The following is a 25,441-nucleotide window of genomic DNA, read 5'->3' as shown; positions in this document are numbered from 1 at the left end:
AATTATGGACTCAAATATATATATGAAAATCCCATTTTTTGGGTCTTTATTATTATTTTTTTTTAAGTGATGAATGCATGGGGGGTAGGTCAATGATCCAGAAGATCATGCTTTCGTGTGATATATGTAAAGGGGCAGATCAAGTCTTGGTCTGAACGTATGGAATGGGCATGCGCGCAGTTGGAAGTTGGAACAAACTCATAAATATTAGTCATGTGACTTGCAAGCATAGGGAGCCAGAGCATATGTTTTTGAAAAATAATATGTTCTATTTTTAAAAAATAATTTTCTTATGTAAATTTTAGATTTAACTATTTTTTTTAAAAAAAGACGAGTAATTTGCATTCTAAGGTTGTAAAATTATATATAAGTATTAAGAATAAATATATATAAAAGTTACTATTGAAAGTATCTATTTTATATACACGATATGACATTATCTAGACTACACATCTTTCTAAGTGAATGTTAGAAACAATTAATTATAAACAGTTACGCAGTGAGTATAAAATATACACTGCTATAATAATTTCTCTCTAATATTATTCAAGTATTAAATCTATATCTTAAAAAAATAATTTAAGACCATTAGAAATTACTGTAATATATTAAATCTAATTTAATTTGATGGATAACGTTAAATTACGTCTCTGCCAATAAATATTTTTTCCTAAAATTAGAGTGTTGATCGATTTTCTCAATATTAAATCGACAAACATACGGTACGTATCCATAGCTTATAATGCTGTAGGTGTGCAGAGACGACTTCATGCACAGTATGATGCATGCGCTCACTCACAAGTCATTAAGCAGGCGCGCCTGCTATCTTTGATGTGACATCACTATATAAAAATATATATATATAATTTACATATTTTTAATTTTTAAATAAACATAAAAAAAGAACTTCATAAATTTGTGACTCAGCACTTTATGCGGCTTACAGCATTCTCAACGACTTTTTCATCTAATTTTTTATATTTTATTTATAAATTTATCATTTAATACTATAATGAGAAAATAATAAATAAATAATAAATAAATTTTTTCATCCTTTAAAACACACCACTAAAATTTATTTTTTTTATTTTACATATTAACTTATACAATATACTATATATAAACTTATTTATTTATTTTTATATCATTTAAATATTATATTTTTTTAATATTTTTTACTCATTTTAAATATTTTATCAAATTATCATTGATATTCTAATATATTTTGATACTCATAATATCTCTCTATATATAATGTCATATAATTATATTTTATTTTAAATTAATTCAAATTTATAAGTTAAACTAAAATATAAATTAATTGAAAAATATATTATATTTATAAGAATATTCTCAAAATATATTATGAAAACAGGAAAGACAATACACAAAATAACTCTTCTACTATATATCCATCCTCTCACCCGAATAAGAAAAAAATGATAGTCATAGAATGTAGCTAAACTCGAAGGTGAATAATTTTATTTTATTTTATTTTACAATGATGCCATGAAATGTTAAGTATTAAGCCATGAAATGAAAGAGAAAGGCTAAAATAAAAATATAATAATTTGGAAAAGTGGAAAAAGAAACTTAGAGGAGAGAGAAATTAATTTAAAATATTTTAAAGTTGTGAACAATATTCTCTATATTTAATGGGATTACTGTAGCAAAGTATATAACAAAGATGAAATACAAAATCTATTGAAATGAACTTTTGAGCAACTTTATTTACATTTTACAAAAATAATTGTGAATGCTAAAAACTCTCGTTCAAATTAGGCCGAAATATTATTACTTTACTTTATTTTATGGAAAATGCTAGTTTACCCTCACTTTGTCCACTCATTTTAACTGCTTGTCTATTTAATTTTTTTTAATTAATGATTAAGAAAATAATTTTTAATATATTGATATATTTTTTTATTTTTTAAAAATATTTAAATATATTAAAAAAAAAATCAAAATAGTCTAGGGGTCAAATGCTGAGTAGCACTCTCTTATTTTATTAATGATTTGCTTAAAAGAATATTTATTGGGGCCGCATATCCAAGTCTTTGTTTTGGTCTTATCTTTTCTTTTTCTTTTTTTTTTGGAAATATTGTTCTTTTCTCTCTTAGAACTGATCTAATAGAGGGATTTGTGCCTGGAGTGGTCGATTTTTCCGCCCCCACTCAATGTGTTGTTGCACTGCTGAATCTGGGAGAACAGGTCGATCTTTGTCTAGAAAACGTTCTTAAATCCAAGTGAAAGTTCATCGAAGTTTCCCAACTCCTATGCCCGAGCAACGAAAGGAAAGGTCCAAATTTGGCTTCTTCTCCACCGAATATGCATAAGTATTGGGCTGGCTTCATTGATTTTCGGATCATCATGTTTTTTATATATAGGTTACAACACCATTCTCCAACTTGATAATGAATTGGAATTACCACCAAAAACTATCCCTTGGAACGTGAACAACAAAAATAAAATGCATATACAATTTTAGTAGATAAATATTACAATCACAACAAGATTTTATGAAAATAAATTCATAAACTTATATATTTTTATACGATAAGTTAGATCTATTTTACAATCTACCGTACCGCATCAAATTATATGAAATTGTAAGTTTACTCTATGGTTTTTTTTTTTTTTAGTAGTTAAAATATCTCTCATTTTGACACCATAATATCTCTCAAATTATATGAAATTGTAAGTTTACTGGTGCAAAGAGTCGCTTGCAGAAAGGCTTTTTCATAAAAGTGAGAAGGGGGGAATGGAAGCAGTACAAAAATGCATGGATTTTTACTGCTCTCATAGTCATATCGATTCTCTACAGCAAAACACACATCATTGATCACTTTATGTCCCTTTCCTTGTGGATCTTTCTTTGCCATGCTTAATTTGTACACAAATCCAGCCTTTGTACGTCCATTTACTCCGCTGGATCTTCCTACCCACCTTTCTTAGATCCTTTAATTTTTTTTTTCTTTTTGTCTAAGCTTTTAAATTTAAGGTAAAAGTAAAACATTAATAAATCTTATTTATTGAACATTTACTAAAACAGCTATAAAATGCTGAGAAATGTACACAGATTGTATACAAAAAGAGATCAACAAATTGACTGTATATCAAATCAATTTTATAATAAAAATAAGTTTGCAATCTAATATTTTTTAGAATTTTTTTTTAATATCAGTCATTAAAAAACACCCTCACACCTTATAAAAAAAATTATAGATATGGAGTATATGAATAACTAGTGATTGATACAAAGCTTTCATCTATATCTTATCTAAGATTTATTTTGTAATATACTATAAATCGAATATTTCTCCAAAATGTTATAGGAAACATCAATTATTGATAATCTATTGTCTGTTTTTTTTCTATCCTGTAATTACTAAATGGCAATAATTGATAATATAAAGTTCTATCATAAATTTATTCGCCTAGTGTAGAAAGAAAACCATAATAATAATTAAATAAAAATATATGATTTTTTCTACCTATGTTCAGAAAAACATAACGTCAAGGAAAGGGAAAAAGTTGGATCTCACCCATTAATAATACGGGATTTTAATTAACATTTAGCATTTAATTCTGTATCATTCAATATCATCTTCAACCTCAACCATTCCTCCAACACCATCGGCGACATTGTCCACTGCACCTACCTCGTCCAACCACCGCTCCATCGGCATGCATTCCAGCTTGTGCCGCTGCTTCCAATCAAGCGCTTGACACCCACGCGAGCAGTAGTTCACCTTGCCACAGACTGAGCACCGCCGAAACTCGTGCGACCGCGTCTCAACCCGACCACACCCTCCGTGTGAGCACAGTCTCAGTCCCTGACCCAGCCCTCCCCGGCTCGACTCGAACCACTCCTTTAAAAACCGGTTCACGGGGTGTGCCTCCGGCGCCGGCACGTTGCACCCGAAGTCGCTCAACAGCCCTTCGCAACACGAACCGGTTGAGCACGGGAAGCTGTCGTTTTGGTGGGGCCGTTGCCACGTCAGCAACGAGCGGGAGCGTACGACGGACGCGAGCTCGCGCGCGTTGGCTTGGACGAGGAGCCGGCGTCCCTGGGCGACGTTTTGGCGGGCTCCGTAGCCGTCCTGGAGGCAATGTCCAAGCTCGCGAAGCGCATCCACGTGACCGAGGAAGGCGGCTCGGGCACAAAGAGCCACGCCAGCTTGAAGGTTCTTATCGCTCTTGGATCCTCCACTACCGTTGAACTGTATCACTGCGAGCGAGTACAGAGCCGGCGCGTGGGACTTCATCGCCGCCTTAGCCATAAGCGAAGCGCCGCTTCCTCGTTTTTGGAAACAATAAAATCGGATCTACAGCAGAAGAAAACGAAGAATCAGTGAAAAATAAAACAACATACTGAAATACCGAAATTTAACCTATAATAAATTAACAATTTTCAGAAATAAAACTACTGACCATTCCTAGAGTATAGGAGGCTTCGACGTTGCCGGCGTTAGCACACAGTTTGAGAAAACGATGAACGGATTCGGACCAGTTTTTGGCTTTGATTGCAAAAGCCTTTGGCCCCGCTTTGGATAAAACCAGAGGATGTAGACCTAAGCGGTTCAGTCTTTTGCATCTGTTACAGAAATTAGCCCCATGAAAAGAGTTTTCACAGAATAAGAAGAAGAAAAAGAAAAGGAGCATGATGCATAGGCGTACGTACGTGAAGAGAATGTTGATGAGATCAGAGGGGGAAGAAGCAGAGGAGCTGAGCTTGCAGAGGATGAAGACGACGAGATCGTCCGGCAAGCCGTCGAAGAGATCAAGATTCTCGGGGAGCGAGGTCGTGGTTGGAGTTCTTGGCTTCTTCCTGAACAACATGGCTGAGGCGGGCTTGGTTTCTAGCCTCTATACTGCATGTTGCAAGCGTAGGAAGTGTTAGAAATCGGAATGGCGGAGTGGGGTTCCTGATCTCAAATATTCGGGCGGAGTGTGTCTGAGTAAAGGGCATCGTGGCTATATATGGCAGAGAGGAATGGAGAGTGGAACCTCCGCGTCAGCAACGTCTGCAACAGGTAACGTGGGTTGGGTCCACGTGTGACTTAATAAATTATTTAACCTAATTACTCCACGAACACCACGAGTGCTCCCTTCCATTTTCAGTTTCCCATTTTGCAAGTTTTGTGCCTTCTTTCTATGTATCACAAGTAAATTCGTATATATATATTATGAAAAATATTCTAGTTATAAAATAATTATATAAAAATAATTTTATAAATTGATATAATTTATTATATTATAAAATTATTTTTATTATAAAATAGATCTGATAAATTATATAAAAATACGTTAATTTATAAAATTATTTTTATTTAATTCTTTTGTGACTATAACACTTCTCATATATTATTTGTAGCTGAGAAAATATTCTTCATTTTTTCTTTTTTTGTTTAACTTGGAAACATGCCTAAAGATACGGTCGTGAAACATATAGAATACGTCTTATTATTAAGTTACGTGTGTGTTTGTGTGTGGGGTTCAGACATATAGAATCATAAATATCCAAACTCAACATATCAAAATACTTAATTTAATTAACTTTTTAAAATCTAATGAATATTAAATCCAAAACAAAAAAAAAAGTACTCGAATGTTCGGTGCCCATTAATCTTTCGTTGAAAATAAAAGAAAAAGTTTGTTGTCGCAGCCAATTAAGTTGACAACTTTGAAGTTGTAATCAAATGCTTTGGTTTGGTATTCATTTAACAAAGTGAATAAATATTGAAACGGGTAACAATTACTTTGGTTTGGTTTGGTTTAATTTAATCAATCTTTGTGGTGTGCGCGCATCATCACTGCAAGTGATTGCTCAAAGACTCAAAGTGAACTCATAATATTTAAAGATTTTCTATTCATCATTTTTACATCACACATCTCTTAAAAAACAAAAATGTATGTTGTAAAATGATACGATGCATGCCAAAGTTTGGGATTTCTTTCTCTATTTTTGTTAAAAAAAAAGGTGGGTAAAATAAGAATTAATTTGGTGCTTATTTATATATAATAGGAGTAAATTAGACCCTTATAATTAATTTATTAGTATTAATTTGATCAACACCATTAATAACCTATCCAAAATAAACCATTTGAATAATTAGCAATTAAATATATGTAAATCTATTGATATAAACTAGCTAGTTTATGTATCAGATTTTGGAATTTGCTACCGAACTCATAATATTAATTATGATGAAACTAGTTGAATTATGGGTAGCTTTTTCATTGACCCTATTTATATATATATATATATATATATAGAGAGAGAGAGAGAGAGAGAGAGAGAGAGAGAGAGAGAGAGAGAAGCCAACGTCTTAACCCCAGCTAAGTGCATGCCCTGCTAGCTAGCTAGCTACTTTGGATAAAGAAAAGCCACCTAAACTGCATCCTACTCGATCGATGATCTGTGTATATATCTTTATATATTAGTCTCATGAGAACTATATATATATACACACACCCACGTACAAAACTGCAAGCTCGATCCATATATAAACGTGCTCTTTGACTACAATATATATTAATCTTGTGCCGTCTCCAAGAGTGACGGAAACGCTAAATTAAGGAAGTTTTAATTAATACATATTTAAGACAAACGATCGAAGCAATTATAACGTCGTCAATAAGCATTAATATTATCGATCAATAGTTAATTTATTATCTGATCATAATATATATTGTTGCTTGCACCGATCGGCGATGATCGATCTAAGTATACTTTGTATGTATAAAGATGGTTTAAACAAGGGGATAAGGTCTTATATTATATGTACGTTGAAGTACTAGTACAAATTAATTGAGAGTTGATCGAGAGAGATAATTGTGTACGTAAATCAAGCTAATTAATTAAGTTCACTATAATAAAAATAAATTTTTATGGTCATTTAATTGCAACGAAAATGATATTTGTGATCAAAATAGATTCATTTTAATTATAAATAATAATTTCACTAAAATTATATAGTTACAAATAAACAATTTTCTTGTAATGGTTATATGATATTTATTATGTTGTACGTGGAGATCAGATCACGTATTGATCATCATGATGACAATATTGATCAATATAATTGGGGACTGTTTTGAATTGAAAATAATGGCCGGGAATGTAGGTTTGGATCAGGTTTGAATTAGAATATGTGTGGATCGAGTTGGTGGAACAATATAACAAATGATCTTTTTCCCACTGATCAGTACACCGAAAAGCTAAACATCAATGAATCTCGAGCTCGGTTAGGTAGGAAACGATTGCGGCATCAATACTGCCATATGCTGCGCCCATCTGATCTTAAACCTTTTTCATTAATCTTCACCTTTTAATTACTTATTATTCCTTTTTTTCTTCTCTGGATCACTAAATTATAACACACCCTAATTATCAACTTTAGAACATATATAGATGCCTTAAAATTTCTTATACAACTCTGAGACCTAGTGAGAGAGATAGTTCATACATGCATGCAGTGAGTTTCTTAATAATTATTGATTATTGAGAAGTGTTACTGTCACAAAAAGATTATCTCACAAATTGATATGATTTCATATGATACGTTAGATATTTATTTTACAATAAAAGTAGTTTTACAATCTAACATACGTCTTACATTAAGTCACGTCAGTTTGTAAATTTACTTTTGTGTGATCTTTTTGTGACTAAAATATTTCTTATAAGTATTATATATATAATCCACATTTATGTGTGTATCCCTCTCTCACTTTAAGCTTTTGTGTTAGATCAAAAACTCTAAAAAAAATAAAATTTGTAGAAAGCATTAATTAATCACAAATTATCAGTGATGTAAAGATTTAAAATAACTAGAAAACAATTTTAACCGATACATCAGTTGCAACATGCATGCATGTGGTACTAGGTAGTTGTTGTCTTGTTGAGATCAGCTATCTTTTCACCCCTCATGATGCGTGATAAACATGATCAAATTAAGGGTCGAGTTAATTGATAAAGACCTAGCTGATCACCGGGCTGGGTTCAAATTTTGAACAAAAGGTAAGATGGAGTTTTCCCTTTTAAAGCGAGAAACTTACCAATCCATCCCACATATATATATATATATATATATATATATTATATATGCAATACATCACTTATATTTTTTTTTTATAAAATATATTGCATTTATTAATAATGGATATTATAACTTTGACCTGAAATATATATAACAAGCCAACACAACTGTGACTAGCATAGTCTAATCCATGCTGCAAATCTCTACAGACCATTGTGTGAGAGATAGCACATCTCTATCTAAGACAAAGTTTATAAATCCTATACTCTGTTTAAGACGGAGTAGATGACACACTTTATTGACAAAAGTTAAAGAGACTGTGTTTTTTGTTTTTATTTTTCTATAACAAAAGACATAACAGATATTAAAGATATATGGAAAAAAATAAATTACATTTTGGAAAGGCATAGAATTGCATTTTTAGCTTTGGAAGAAAAAAGACAAACAAAGTGACTGTGATGGTGCGCCACCCTAGGAGTATGGTGGTTAGTTAGGTTTGAATTAACTAGTGGTCCTGGACCCAAAAAAGCCGCGTGTGGTGGCAAAAAAGCACCCTTAGTGGTTGTGCGTGGATTTCACGTGCCCACTTTGGACTGCGCGTGTGGCTCACACGCAGCATCATTTGGCAGAAATCTTCTCTAGTTTGAAGGATCAACGACTTGGAAAACTTATGGTAGGGCGCGTGGTGATAGTTGGACGCCTGAAAATAGCAGATCGGCTTTCTGTCATACTTAACCTTGTAAAAATAACTAAAAAGAGAAAATAAAAGAAAAAAATTAGAGAAGAGATGAATGAGGGAGGGAAGAGCCGAAACTTTTCCCTCTTTACGCAAGTTTTGATTTGGCGGTAGATTTTAGAGAGAATGATGAGTCCTCTAAAACTAGGGCGATTGTCTCTATTTTTTTATTTAATACGTCACATATATAACACAATTTGATCATTGGCAATTCTAATTGTACCCGGATGACAATAATTTCCTATAAAGAAAAAATGCCTGAGATCAAATAATTAAGAGAGAGAAAAATAACTAGAATTAATAATTATAAGAAGAAAGCCCCTCAGCACTTGAAAAGAATTTCAAAGCCCATTAAAATCTTGGCATCGAAGATTCTTAACTGCTACAATTCAATCGCAAGTTGTGATTTGTGAGCAGTAGTCTGAAAGTAACAGTGTTTCACGCGTCAAATTGAAATGAATCGATGACGAACGAGTTTGATATTATATATTTATATATGAATGATTTGACAACTCAACAATCTCGTTGGTTTTTAATTATGATACCTGATGTCAAAGCATATTTTCTCGGTTCATGATAATAAGTAGTCCAGCATTTAATGTGAAAGGGATATGTCTGATCTAAAATCTTTCAAGTTTGAACTTTGAGAAATAGAGCATATATAGTTCTATCAATTGACCCGTGGTAAAAGGGAAAATTATTCTATATATATTATGCCTCAATCAAAGGAGTGAATGTTGTAGGAAAAAAACCTAGCAGCCAACTCGTGGTTTCGTTTGGTTGCATAAATATTAATAAAAAATAAAAAATTTATGAATAATAGTGAGATAATTTATAAATAGTAATAAAATAATTTGGATTAAGATTTTTATGAAATTTTGGAAAAGGAAAAAAAAAAATTGAATAAAAAATTATAAAGTTAAAAAAGGTTTATAATTTTTTAATATAATTTTTGTTTTATAATTTAAAAAAATTGAATTATTTTTTGTGTTTTGTTTGAAAATTTGAAAAAGTTATAATGATAAGGAAATAATTAAATGAAAAAATTAAAAATTTAAAAATTTGAAATTAAAAAATATTTGTGTTTGAATAATGTTTGGATGTTCAGATAAGACAAGAGATAATATGAGATGAGATAATTTGAATGATTTGTGAAACCAAACTAAGCTTATTTCTTAGTTTGAATTAACGTCATAAATCCCAAGCAACAGTACCTATATATTGCTATTCAGCTTTTAATTTGTATCTTACGATATCATGAAAATGATATTTGCAGTATTGAAGTGTACAGTCTTGGCGTATTTTTTTTTAAAAAAAGTAGGTAAGGCCCTGTTTGGATAGTGAAAATATTTTTATCTTATTTCATCTCATCTCATAATTATAATTTTTTTAAATTTTTACATAAAATATAATAAATAATTCAACTTTTTTAAATCTCAAAAAAATAATAATATTAAAAAATAATATTCTAATAATATTTTATTTAACTTTTATTTAAAACTATTTAATCTTATCTCGCTATCTAAATCGCACATAAATCTTAAATATACATAAAAAAAAAAATTATGTTTTTAATAATAACGCCCATTTTTTAAAAAATGAGTACGATGCTGCACGGTTCGTAGCATTATTATATATATACCTTTATTACAAATATGCAAACATTTTTATCTTGATTCTTGACTTAATTTTATGCCTCAAGTAATATATATAGCACAGAATTCGAAATTTTTTATCTCAACTGTTTAATCCAACATTGGTGACAATTCACACTTGATTATAATTAGAACTATATATGCAAAATAAAAACATATAGGACTCGCTAACGGGGGAAAATCGATCTCGCCCACAAGTAAAAAAGAAAAAGAAAAAAGAAGATAGAACTATATATATATATAATAACATCATGAACTATATATTATGTACGTCCCTTATAATTTCTTTAGGAGCTTAATTAGAGCAGATCATGAGGTCTTTCTTCTTTCTTCTTGGTTCACTTTCGGCCTGATCAGGCTCGCTTCCTCTTGGGGCAAACCATGCATGTTAAGTTCCACAATATACAACGAACATCGATCCTAATAATATTGTTGCTTAATTATAATTTTTGGACTTGAAGAGGCAGAAATTAAGCACATAACTTGCCACGATATATCAAAATATTATTTTTCCTCGGTAATCAAAAGAAGTATATACTTTAATCACAAGATCATGCTTTTATTTTTCTAATGGAGTTGTTTTATTATTAATGAACCACGCTAGTTTTAATATTTTTATGCTAGCTGATATGATAAACTACTTTAATATAATAATGTATTTAGCGTACGTGTCAATAAACAAGCTTGTCAATAAATTTGTTCTCTTTTTAAATACATAAAAAATTAATTAATAAAGATTGGTCGGTACGTACCTAACTAGTCCAGCAGAAATACACGCATGATTTATTGCAACTCTTTTGTTTTTGATCTGATCCTCGATTTTATAGTCAGTACCTTACGCAAATTAATAATGCACAAATGGGCCACAAACTTGTTGCTTAGAAAAGCATGAAAATGACTGATGTAAATGGTAGTGCTTGATGAAACGTTCGCATGCACGTCTCATGTTTTTGTTTACATCCACTGATCAATATCAATGAACCCCACAATATCGTCGTTATATATCCAATTTATGCGCATGAGAGAGAGAGAGAGAGAGAGAGAGAGAGAGAGAGGCATCTGAATTACAGAATATATAAACATGTGATTACCCCGCAGAGGCATTAATATTACAGCACTAATTGCATACACACACGATGCATGCTTGGATATCAAAACTTGATCAGAGCGGTAAAAAGGCGAAGGATAGCTAGCTAGCTAGCTAGCGCGGGAGCATCCACCTCAATAATTATTTCAATGGATAAGGCTTCGGTCAAGACTGTTTTATGGCGCTTACCAAACAAACAGATGCTGGCTGCTCTGCCTTTTCGTGGCTGCCGATGGAGATGAATATTAGAGACCAGGAATATTTAAGAATAATGTTGACGAGGCTGAAGAGTACTAGTTCTAAAACCACTGATACATGGGACACTTTTTATATGTAACAAATGATGAGTCTGATCCTAATGATCAAAGTATAGGAGAAAGATCCCATGCATGAGAATCGCTGCAGACTAACATCATACGTAATGATTAACATGCTGCACTTGCTTCTCATGCTGAAAGCTGCATGCACAGCCAATGTATCATCAGTACGTACTACTTTACTAGCTGACTGTTCAATAAAATGTAACTCATGTTCTGAAAATAGTGAAGCAGTAGTACTGCATAATTCCTTGGTCAGCTGCTAAAAGGTATATATATTCAATCAAATTTTGGTACGTACATGATCAGGGCCTACTCATTCCGTTCATGCCATGCGCAACTAAAACGAGATGTTCAATCGAATTGAATGACTTGTATGTATATATTTGATGTGTCGCAGTTATCTGCAACTCGATCTATTCCATTATTTAAAGAGAGGTGGACATGAGATTGGATGTGTAGAGGTGACAGATTTGAAGTATGTGAGGGCAGGGCAGTAACATTGATCTGCCGAGGAGGACTGGTGGTGGGTGGGCTATCAAACTCTTTTGTCTCTTAACAATATTGCAAAGAAGCCTGGACGTCAAGCAACTTAATCGTGATTATATTTGCTTTTGGGATCTGAACTAACTTTATTTTTGTGGGATCCACCCAATTTTGAAGAATAGACTGCTAATGACGTAGAAATCGCATAAATATTGGGATAAGTCAATCATTTAACGTTATGGAAAAGAAAATAAGTTGCTTGCCTATCCATTTCATCGTTAATTAGCTAGCTTTTGGGTGTTAACAATCAACGATTCCTAGCTTACATCTCATTTACTATTATTTTATTATTCAATTTTTTTTTTATAATTTAAATCTGAATTAAAAATTTAAGAATATAACATTTTTACATAATCTAAAAGAAAATAAATTCAATCAACTAATATAATTATATAAATTAATTCAAAATAAATTTAATTTTATAAAAATTGACTCAATGTGTCAATTTTTATAAAATTAAATTTATTTTGAATTAATTTATATAATTATATTAGTTGATTGAATTTATTTTCTTTTAGATTATACAAGAAGATCATATTCTAAGATTTTTAATCCATATTTAAAGAGCAATAAAAAAAAAAATTAGTTCTCTAACAAAGCAGTAGGAAGGAGGTGTAAGAAATCTAAAGATATCATTACCCTTAAACATATTATTAGATCGAATCTTCAGAGATTTGGCTAGGTTTTACGATGGGACTTCTTACCAAAAAAAAAAAAACTTATAACAGTATGTAGAGCCCAATTATCAGTGGGCCCAAGCCTACATGACACTCCCAAGTCTCCAACACGAAGCTCTGTCTCTGTGACCTCTGCCTCCACGACGATTATTGCAAGCAGGGAAACGAATCTAAAACGGGACGCATTCTCTGAGATATATTATATTTATATATATTTAGAGAGAGAGAGAGAGAGAGAGGGAGAGGTAATGGAGGTAGAATTCAAAGAGTTGCTGCATGATCTCGAATCTCTCAGACAATCTCTTTCTTATCCTTCTCATCTTGCTTCAATCCATAAGGTATATCCAATTCACAGGCGGCATATATGTACATATATTCATTTTTGTATGTAGCTATATAACAATTCATGAATTTAAAATTTGCAGATCTTAGCTTGAATTCTGGATTTTACGTATTCAGACGAAATACTTCATACTTGAATAAGATGGAATCAGAACGAAATCTATGTTCTAATATATATTGATGGTGTAGCTCTGTTGACGTAGAAATCTATGTTCTGATCTATATTAATACTTTTTGGTTCTAAAATGAAAAAAACATTTCAAACTAGAATCTATGTTCCAATTTTACAGTATGATTTACCATATTGCTTGATGTATAACTGAAGCAGCATTCTTTTTTCTTGTCCTGTTTTTGGTGTGTTTATGTTTAGTCGCTGATAATATTCGGCAGTGGTAGGGTACAAGTTAATGTTTTATGCATATTACTGTGTTGGTGAGGAAGAAATTGGCAACTTTCTATTTTGGATTTCCTTTGTCTCATAAGATAGAAAAATTTTAGCATTTGGCACGATATGTTTTGTTTTTATCTGACTGTAGTGCTAAGAATGTTTCATTTTGAAAGATAACACTTTTTTTTTTTTTTTTAATTTCTGTAAATTTATTTTGTAGCTACGATTGATTGTAGAACATCTCACGAGTCCGGAAAAGTCTGTATCCATTCGGCGTTTGAAAGTCCAGGTATTTGTCTTGTGCATTTCACTATTTTCTTCTTCTTTAATCTGTTTTGTATGGCCTGTGGTGTTATGAGTAGCGTTAATCTTCAATGGTAATACTAGTAAATCATACCTTAATTGCCGTGGTGGCAGGATATGAGTTCAGCGGTGGCTGATAGCAATCCTTATAGCAGGCTAATGGCACTTCAGAGGATGGGAATTGTGGAGGACTATGAGAGAATACGGGAGTTCTCAATTTCCATAGTTTTCTGTATTTATCTCCTCTTTGAGTATTTTCTTTGTTGCTTTAGAATGGAACTCTGGTGCACAAGAACACATTTTTGTAATGCACATACGGTGGTGTGTGTGAATTGATAAGTACATATGTTGGTCGTATTTCCCAGTGAAGAATCTGAGTCATTATTAGGTGTTTCAGATAAGTAATTCCGAGATTGGGACTAAGACCCTCTCCCCCAAGGCCCCAAAATTTGCAATTGCTGTTTTGGTTTTAATGCAATACTGTTGGATTTTCTTGATTGATTTTACAGATTTGCTGGAAAGAATGGGAAGTTACAAGTGATGTATTATCCTTTTCCAATTAATTTGTTCTGTTTATCCATTAATTTACTTTGTTCATGAAACTAAAGCAATATATGGCATCAAAATATGGTTCAGTTGGTGTTTAAAACCAAATCCCAAAATAGTTGCTACAAAACACCCATCACTTGTGATTCAGTAGAAAGATTAATTAGTAGATTCATTTATCTTCTACTAGTAATGCTAGCGTGCCTGAATGCTTAAGCATGGCTCGCTGGTTGATATTATTTGGGATTATTTTGGGCAGTAATAGAAAAACAGATCTGGTTCAGTTGAGTTATTTTTGGCCCTCTTCCACCATTTTCCCAACTTATATATATTTCTTTGTAACATGCACAATACATTATAGAATTCAACACATATAGTGGGGTTGTTCTAATTTTCTTTTATCGGTCACAGGGCATAGGCGGTGTAGGGAGTGTTGCAGCTGAGATGTAACGCCCCAATAGAAGGTCCAAACCACATGGCTTATACTCCAAAAGAACTAGTCAATGATACGATTAGAGCCACATTAGAACCTTATAAAGAGCAATAACTTCTCATTCTCAAGTAATGTGGGATCTTATACGCCACCTACCCTTATCCTTATCATATGGGGTATCACAATCTTCCCCTCTTAAATTCCCGACGTCCTCGTCGGGCCTGTCCTTCGTAGGTGGCATGGCTCAAGTCCCACATTTCTGGTTGGGATAGGCTCTGATACCATTTGTAACGCCCCAATGGAAGGCCCAAACCACATGACCTATACTCCAAAAGGACTAGTCAATGATACGATTGGAGCCTCATTAGAACCTTATAAGAGCAAGAACTTCTCATTTCCAAACAATGTGGGATCCCATATACCATCTACCTATTATCCTTATTATATGGGGTATCACATGAAATGCTGACAAGGTGTGGGATAGGTCGTCTTTTGTTATATGATTATGACAAAGTGGAGTTAGCAAACATGAATAGGTTATTCTTTCGACCATAACAAGTATCCACATTATTCTCATTCTTGATTCGTATTTAAAAATTTTATCATATGGTTTCCTCAATTAAGTGTTATTGATTTTTTTATAATAACATGGTACTTTTTTTTCTCTTTATTGGCTGTTTTCAATCTCCCTATATGTTATCTAGACCAACTATGATTGTCTTTCAAAAGCATAAGAACGTTATTTTAGTGAAGGAACACATAACTGCGCCAATAATGGATGCGATTTGATTTACCTTTTCGGGTTAGTATGACAAAGATAGATGCTGTTGTACAAACCCTTTCAGACATAAATCCTGATGTTGTCTTGGAGGTAAATGCTTTATAGAAAATTTTTAACTTCATTACATATTGAGGTTTATATCATCTTCAATTCTATATGTGATTTTGAGGAACTGTTCACTGCTATTTCTTTTCAGAGAAAGGCTCTATCTATCATCATTTCTTAACCATCATCCTATCATCATCCCCTGATGTACTGAGATCCTTCCACTAGTAACCTACCTCCTTGTTTTGTAGCCTTTAATTGCTCATATGAGGAAAGCCTTTATCAGAATAGTTTTACCCCTACCGACTTAAATTACTTTTTTATTAGTATACCACAATATTTTCCTTTCTTTTATTTTGATACAATTTGATGTCCTTTGAGTATGCTGCAAATATAGGCTCAACTTTTTTTTTTCCATTCTTATTATAATGGCATGCTTGTAAATCCAAATTCAGTTTGGGTGGTATTGTTTTGCATATGTTGTTAGTCTATTTTGAGTATATAATGTATGCTATAACAAAATGATGAGTTTGGCTTCGATAAGAATTTGGAGCTTGATGAGTTGGTACCAAGAATTACATGGGAAGAATAGATCAAATTTTGGAGAAATTGAAGAGCTGGAAATGTGTGTGTGTATTTGTATGGCTGCTGTAGTGGTTTAATGGGGTTAAATTTCATTGACCATGTTTTATGAGCGCTTCCCTCCTGCTTATTGGTGCATCTTTTGTTTAGAGCTATACACTGAACATCACCACGGTACAAGATTTTGAAACTTTTATGTCAAGTTTGAGAAATAAGTCATTATGCTTAAGTAAGGAAGGTAGCGGAGTGGATTTGGTCTTAAGCTGTGTGGATAATTATGAAGCAAGGATGGTTGTTAACCAGGTAATGAGAATTTAACAGTGGAGCCTTGTTATTGTTTGAAGTATAAGATTCTTGTATTTTTAGCTGTCTATAATGGTCATTAGAACTTTAAAAAATTTTGTATTAGTACGCATAAATATTTGTGAAAATCATAATCTAAAAGTGTTTGGTAGGGATGTGTCAATGCTTACATTTCAAAACTCTCCAGAAGGCATTTCCATTTCAGATACTTGCTGCTGCAAATTATCCAAGTAAAATATGAAAACTTTGTGTCTACATATTTGGTCTTATCAACTTTGGGGGAGCAAGGGATGGATTTCAATTCAAGAAATTTGGGCTGGCTACTGCAAGATTGGACCTTTTTTTATATGTGGATGTATGTTGATGGACTTTAGAAGGAGCTTTACTTGAAAAAAATAAATTTTCACAGGTGTGTTTGAGGATGTTGTTTCAGGTCATATTCAATCGTTGATATCTGGAGAAACTACTTGTTTTGCTTGTGCACCTCCTCTGGTATGAACTTTGAATTATCCAACTTTGGATGACTGGTCAGGGTTCTTACTATGTCTGATGTTGTTATGTGCACTTCCATTTGGATGTGTACAAACTATTTTAGGTGGAACTACACTTTTCACCACAAATACAACTTGTTTTTCACTTTGTGACCTAATTCTTCTCGAGGGTCAGATTTTACGTAAGGGTGGAAATTGAAAGTTTTGGTAACTTGGGGTGTAAAGTGAAAAAACAGGTTGTAGTTCGTGGGTGAAAAGTGCAATTCTTTAAATTTTTATGAAATATTTGTCAAAAGAATTAACAATTTCAACAACAATGGGTTATATTTTTTATTCTTTATAAATATCTTACTTTGTCTACCTATCAATCTGAATAATATTACATCTGCTATAAATGGCAGTGTGGAAGTTATATGTTCATGTAATATGTATGTCAATACATTTTATTTGTTACTTTTTAATTACTAATGTGTTTTATTATGTGATTAAGTGGATGATGAGCATGTGGCACGATCTTGTCTCTTGAAGCTAATAAGGTAGAGTTAATAAGCACGTGAGAAGCCCGTGACTTGAATCTGAGGAGTTATGTGCTGAGCCGTTGGATTTCTACACGTGGTGGCATCTGTTGTACCATATATATTCATCCTTATACGTTGTAACCCTAACACAGACTCATTTTGTACATATCAGCTAAAAAGAGAGGCGGAGAGAAGAGAGAATAGAGGGGGGGGAGGGTGAAACTAGGGTTTCTAGGGTTTGCTATTAGAGAAAAGAAATCTATGCGATTTCTTGTGGTTTCTGTGAGGGCTTTGTAACTTTAATTGTACTGAGGCTTCTCTGTGAAATATTGATTATCAATAAAGATCTCTGATGCCCATTCCTATTATGGACGGACCATTAGGGTTGAACCACGTATATCGATGTGTTCTTTCCTTTATTTCCTTTACAGTTTATATTTTCTTGATTTCTTTGATAACTGTTTATGTTCTTGTAGATTTGTGCTTCATATTGTTCTATACTGTTCGATATTTGTAATCTGGTCATATCTTATAATACTGTTGTTTTTGTAGTTGTTGTTGGTATCCAACTGCGATCATTGTGATTCTTGAGTTTTTGTTTGGGTGATAACTGAAAGGTTTTTTTTTCAACAATAAAACAGAAAGGTTTTATCACAAGAAAAACTGAATGTTTTTTTATAATAATAAAACATAACGTTTTATAACAATTGGTATCTAGAGCCTAGGTTTATAGGGACCATGAGGTTTGATATAGAGAAGTTTACTGGGGATAATGACTTTGGCTTATGGAGAATCAAGATGAGGGCATTGCTAGTCTAACATGGATTGCAGGATGCCTTCCTTGGTGAGAAACAGAATGGCTCTTCCTCGAAAGAGGAAGAAAAGGGGGTTGTCCATAAGGACACCCTCCAGAAGGCCCATAGTGCCTTAATTCTCTCTCTTGGGGATAAAGTCCTGAGAAAGGTGGCTAGTGAGGACACTGCTGTGGGTATATGGCTAAAATTAGAGAATTTGTACATGACCAAATCCCTAGCAAACAGACTACACAAGAAAACTAAACTGTATTCTTTCAAGATGACCCCTAGGACTCCAATAGGGCAGCACCTTGATGAGTTTAAAAAAATTATACTGGACCTAGCTAATATAGACATTAAAGTGGAGGATGAGGATTAGGCCATTCTCTTGATGAGTTCTTTGGACTCATCATACCTAAGCCTAAAAGAAACCATGATGTATGGTAGAGATTCCTTGACACTTGATGAAGTACAATCTTTACTTCATACTAGGGTGCTACAAAATAGAGGAGATACTAAACAGAATCATGGGGAAGGCTTGTCTGTTAGAGGTAGAATAGAAAAGAGAGAGAAGATGGGCAAGAATGAAAACAAGAAATTTAAGTCCAAGTCAAAGGGAAAACAATTTAAATGTTTTCACTGTCACAAGGAATGACACTTCAAGAAAGATTGCCCTGAAAGGAAGACAAACCTTGAGAATAAGACTAAAGAGGCAGGGGATGCTTCTGTAGTTTTAAAGGGGTATGAGAGTTCTAAGGTACTTACAATGAGTGAGGTTGATTCAAAAACAGTGTGGATAATGGACTATGGTTGCTCTTTTCATATGTGTCCAATTAGAGATTGGTTTAAGACATTCTCTAAGTTAGATGAGGGACATGTAATTCTAGGAAATAATAAGTCCTACAAAGTCATGGAAATATGGTCAGTTAGACTTAAAATGCATGATAGGATTGAAAAAGTTTTGAGGGAGGCCAGGTTCATACCTTAATTAAAGAGAAATTTAATTTCTCTTGATATGCTTGATTTGGTAGGCTACACCTTCAAATCTGAGGCAGGGGTTCTTAGAGTCACTAAAGGCTCCTTAGTTATTATGAAAGTGGTAATTAAAAATGGGTTGTATACACTACTTGGGAAAACCTTGGGGATGCTTCCCCAACTCAGGATATATTAGAGAATAAAGCTGTGTTATGGCATAGGAGGATTGAGCATCTAAGTCAAGGGGGTCTTCTAGAACTACAAAAACAAGGGCTGGTGAGTGACCAAAACCTAGAGAACTTACCTTTATGTGAAGATTGTATCTATGGAAAGGCAAAGATGGTTAGTTTTAAGTTAGCAACTCACAACACTAAACAAACACTAGATTATGTCCATTCTGACCTATGGGGACCTGTAAGAGTGAATTCACATAGTGGAGGGAGTTATTTCCTCTTCTTAGTGGATGATTACTCTAGGAAGGTTTGGATATACATCCTTAAAAACAAGAGTGACACCTTTGAAAAATTAAAAGAGTGGAAGACTCTAGTGGAAAACCACGTAGGTAGAAAACTCAAGACCCTAAGGACTGACAATGGTCTAGAGTTTCTGTCCAATGAGTTTAATATGTACTGTCAAAGAGAAGGAATTCTTAGGCATAAGACAGTGAGAGAAACCCCTCAACAGAATGACTTAGTTGAAAGGATGAACAGGACCATCTTAAAAAGGGTAAGGTGTATGTTGTCAAATTCAGGGCTGCCCAAAACCTTCTGGGCAGAAGCTGCCATTCCTGTTGTTCACCTTATAAATAAATGTCCATCATATGCTATAGGGTTTAAAACTCTACATGAGTTATTGTCTGGGAAACCTCCCAACTATGACTACCTAAGAGTTTTTGGATGTGTTGCCTATGCACACTCAAAACTGATAAGCTTGAACCTAAGGCACTCAAGTGCATTTTTATAGTGTATTTTGAAGGAGTAAAGGTCTACGAACTTTCGATAGATGGACTTGGAAGGTATAAGTGTATTGTGAGCAGAGATTTGACCTTTAATAAGTTACAAATGGCTCAGGTACAGGAAGAAAAGGTAGACCAAGAAATTGACAAGTCCCAAAGGGGATCTCAGATTGAGGTGGAGCAAGTTAATGCCCAATCTGAACCTGAAATTGGGGAAAGTAGTAACCCTGATGGAGAATACTCAGGGGACATTGATCAAGGTGGAGCTAACTCCTATAAGCTAGTTAAAGATAGGCAAAAGAGAGTTATCAAACCACCTATAAGGTATATGCAAGCAGAACTCACAATGTTTGCTCTAACCGTAGCTGATGTGGTGGTTTACAGGAACCAAAAACTTATAAAGATGTAGTAACTAGCAAGGATTCCTCTAAATGGATTCTTTCCATGCACGAGGAAATTGAATCTCTTAATAAGAATAAGACTTGTGTTTTAGTGCCTAAACCTAAATGGGTTAAACTCATTGGATTCAAGTGGATCTATAAGAAAAAGGAAAGCATACCAAGGGTACAAGGGACTAGGTATAAGGCTAGGCTTGTAGCCAAAGGGTTTACACAGAGAGAATGAATTGATTTTAATGAAATTTTATCTCATGTGGTTAAACATAGCTCAATTAGGCTACTGCTAGCTTATACAGCCTTTGAAAACTTGCATCTAGAACAATTAGATGTTAAAACCGCTTTTCTGCATGGAGAACTTGAAGAAGAAATTTATATACAGCCTCCTGAAAGTTTTACTAATAAAATTAAAAATAATCAAGTGTCTCCTTAAAAAATCTTTGTATCGTCTTAAACAATCACCTAGATAGTGGTATAAAAGATTTGACACACATATGATTAGTAACAATTTTAAAAGAAGCTGCTACGATAGTTGTGTTTATTACAAGGAAGAAAAATGAATATCTATTTATCTCCTATTGTATGTCGATGACATGCTAGTAGCTTGTAAAGATACGGAATTAATTGAACAAGTTAAATGCATGCTGAAATTAGAATTTGAAATGAAGGAACTGGATCCTGCTAAGAAGATTTTAGGAATGGAAATTGAAAGGGATAGAAGTGCTGGAATGTTATACTTGTCTCAAAGAAATTACATTTCTAAAATTCTCAATATATTTGGTAAGGAACAGGTAAAACCTATAAGTACACCCTTAGGACATCATTTCAAACTGTCTATAAATCAGGCTCTTAAAACAAACTCAGATATTAGTTTTATGCAATAAATCCCTTATTATTGCATGGTGAGAAGTATAATGTATACAATAGTTTGTTTTAGGCTTGATCTAACTTATGCAGTGAGTGTAGTTAGTAGATTTATGGGGAACCCAGGAAAATCTCATTGGCAGGCCATTAAGTGGGTATTAAGGTACCTTGTAGGCACTACCAACTTAGGTCTCAGTTTTGGGAACAAAGTGGAAAAATGTTGTGAACTGATTGGTTTTGTAGATTCTGACTTTGCAGGGAGTGTAGACATTAGGAAGTCATTAACTGGTTATGTGTTTACTGCTTTTTGGGGGAGCTATTAGCTGGAAATCATACTTACAATCTGTAGTGGCTTTGTCCACCACAGAAGCTGAATATATAGCATTGAGAGAAACTATTAAAGAGGCCATATGATTAAAAGGTATTGCAAGTGAGTTAAATATTTTTAATGGCAACATCACAGTACATTGTGACAATCAAAGCACAATGCATTTAGTTAAAAACCAAGTTTTTCATGAAATGTCCAAACATATTAATGTAAGGCTTGACTTTGTTAGGGATGTTATAGACTCTAAAGTAATAGGTGTGGAAAAGGTCTCAACTGAGGATAACCCCTTAGATATGATGACCAAGTCTGTCCCTTGGTCGAAGTTCAAAACAGTGTTGGTATGGAGTCAAGAGTTTGTCCCCATTAGGAGAACAATACAGGAATGAGCCAATGACGAGGATTAAATAAACAGTTGGCAAATAAATGTTTTGCCAAGATGGAGAATTTTAATATGTATGTTAATACATTTTATTTGTTACTTTTTAATTACTAATGTGTTTTATTATGTGATTAAGTGGATGATGAACATGTGGCACGATCTAGTCTCTAGAACCTAATAAGGCAGAGTTAATAAGCACGTGAGAAGCCCGTGACTTGAATCTGATGAGTTATGTGCTGAGCCATTGGATTTCTACACGTAGTGGCATCTGCTGTACCATATATATTCATCTTTATACGTTGTAACCCTAACACAGGCTCATTTTGTACATATCGGCTAAAAAGAGAGGCTGAGAGAAAAGAGAATAGAGGGGGGGGGGACTAGGGTTTCTAGGGTTTGCTCTTAGATATAAGAAATCCGTGTGATTTCTTGTGGTTTCTGTGAGGGCTTTGTAACTCTAAGTGTACTGAGGCTTTACTGTGAAGTATTGATTATCAATAAAGATCTCTGAGGCCCATTCCTGCCGTGGACGTAGACCATTAGGGTTGAACCACGTATATCGGTGTGTTCTTTCCTTTACAGTTTATATTTTCTTGACTTTTTTTTTATAACCGTTTATATTCTTGTTGATTTGTGCTTCATATTGTTCTATACTGTTCGATATTTGTAATTTGGTCATATCTTGTAATACTGTTGTTTCTCTAATTGTGTTTGGTATCAAACTGCGATCCTTATGAGTCTTGAGTTTCTGTTTAAGTCTGTTTGGGTGATAGCTGAAAGGTTTTTTATAACAATAAAACAGAAATGTTTTATCACAAGAAAAATGAAGGTTTTTTATAATAATAAAACATAACATTTTATAAAAGTTCATTCTTTGGTGTAGGTTGTAGCATTGGGCATAGATGAGCATACACTGAAGCGTGAAGGGGTTTGTGCTGCATCTTTACCTTACACCATGGTACAAGTTATCTATAAGCGTTTTTTATGTGTACATGTTATAACATATTATTGTTGTTGTTGTTGTTGTTATTGTTATTATTATAACTATATTGACTTAATTGGCAAGTTTCGTTGGTTTTGCAGGAAGTTGTTGCTGGGCTTCTTGTCCAGAATATGCTATAAATTCTTGCTGAAGTTTGGAAATGTTTCCTCGTACTTGGTAAGTCATCGCATTCTCTCTCTTCTCTCTCTAGGTTGAGTAGCACATAGCAAGGCTAGTTACTCTAGGTTACCTAGTCTTGTTGGAAAACCCAAATGATGTAAGGACCTAAGAAAAACTCAAGCCACGTCTAGCTACTCTAAAAGGACCATTCAAGGTTATAATTGAAGCATTTTGGGATCTCATTTACTACCTTCCTGTAGATGTGGGGCATTACAAATGACGTACTGATCTTACCTTGATTTTGATTGCTAGCAGGGATATATTTCTCTTAAAGACTATTTCCCAACCATGCAAATGAAGCCGAACCCTCTGTTCAAATATAGCTTGTCTAGAATGACAGGTATCATGATTCAATTCCAGTATTGGTTCGCTAAAGTTGATTGCTTGAAATATACACATCAGGTTATTAGTTTAACTTCTGATGGCTGGAATTATATGTTTTGTTTGTAGAAAGGGTACATCCTGGTAAAGCCAACTAGGGATGCTGCACTTAAAAACAAAGACAGATTCTAAAGACTCATCTGCTATAGAAGGCCCACTTCATACTGACAATGAATGGAATATAAGGTACTTCTTTTGAAGTTAGTTTGTGTTTTGTCTTGATTTTATGGTGGACGAAGAAATATTTCAGGATGCTTGAAAGGTGGGAAAAAGGAGAAGTTTATGAATTACATGTGTTTTGGAAGGTAGGTTGATGCCTTGACATAACTTTCAACTTTTGTTACCAATTATAATTGGGGTGAAAGCATATATGTAACTAATGGCGAATTGCTTATTCCCTTTGTTAGGCTTGTATTACTTACCATGTCAAGGTTAGTGATGTCTTCTCTTTGTTGATTTTTCAGCATCATCGATGATAATGAGCTGGATAGCAGGGATGCAGCTAGTTCTGGTAAGTCATCATTTTAAGCTTTAGCTTATTGAGATACTCAGCAATCCATATTTGCCAAGTTATCATAGATTATGGTCCCTTTTTTTTTCTTGTGGTGTTTAATCAAAGAAGGGTGGTCCATTCTTTATTCATTGGTTGCTTTAGAGGCCATTTGTGCACTAGTGTCAGAAAAGCAGGCACTCAGATGGCATTGATTTGTGGATTTGCATCCCACTAATGCACAACACGCCCATCGCTTCCCCTTAGTTTGGTTCAAGGATCTTATTTTCGGTCCACCGCTGATAACCCACTAGTATTTGCCTGCTGACTTTTTATATTGCTCCTCTGCTCATCTTTCGTAGCTTTATTTGTCTGAGATAGCTTTTGTTTTGGGTGGGGGGTTGAAAATGACCCTGGGCCTAGAAATTGTGGCAGGATTCGGCTGTGCCATGCTAGCTAGCAACTAAGTAAAGGATAGTAGTTTGTTTCTGCTAATTACTCTCTCTGGTGTGGCCTTTCACTTCAGATGCTCTTCCATAAGGTCTTGTTCGTGAGCTCCCAAGTGCAGACAAGCCTCAAGAAGTGCTGATTCCTGAAGCACCGCTTACTTCTATCGACTTAGAAGATCTTCGGAGGTAACTAGAGGCTCTTAATTCTAATTAATGTCCACAAAAAGAAGGGGTGTATTGGACAGGTGTGACTTTTGTATAGTACGTTTTGTGAATGCTGATTTTAATTTCTTTCTAGGGAGAAAGGAAAAGGGGGTGCTGGGGCTGGGATTACATCGTCTCCCTAAATGAAGCTCCATTCAGGCATTAGATCCTTACACCCAAGAAGTAGGATTCAAACCTCATCTTGGGCCGGAAGGCCCGGCTGAATCTGGTGGGCTGGGCTTACTTAGACTGTTTTAAATCATTGATTAATTA

General features: G+C 33.8%; 1 protein-coding gene and 1 pseudogene across 1 annotated transcript; one reads left to right on the top strand and one right to left on the bottom strand.

Moving 5' to 3' along the window:
- Positions 1-3,516: 3,516 nt before the first annotated feature.
- Positions 3,517-4,955, bottom strand: LOC108995229 (F-box protein At5g50450-like). Its single transcript, XM_018970781.2, has 3 exons — positions 4,685-4,955; positions 4,435-4,597; positions 3,517-4,328 (listed from the first exon to the last, which is right to left on the bottom strand). Exons 1-3 carry the CDS (start codon positions 4,840-4,842, stop codon positions 3,594-3,596), a joined length of 1,056 nt encoding a protein of 351 aa, XP_018826326.1. The 5' UTR covers positions 4,843-4,955; the 3' UTR covers positions 3,517-3,593.
- An 8,233-nt stretch (positions 4,956-13,188) lies between these two features.
- On the top strand, positions 13,189-25,342 carry LOC108989759 (annotated as a pseudogene).
- Positions 25,343-25,441: the final 99 nt, after the last annotated feature.

Source organism: Juglans regia, chromosome 2 (genome assembly GCF_001411555.2).
Source record: "Juglans regia cultivar Chandler chromosome 2, Walnut 2.0, whole genome shotgun sequence".
NCBI lineage: Eukaryota > Viridiplantae > Streptophyta > Magnoliopsida > Fagales > Juglandaceae > Juglans > Juglans regia.
Note: the sequence above shows the minus strand (reverse complement) of the source record. Positions and strands in the feature narration are given on the sequence as shown.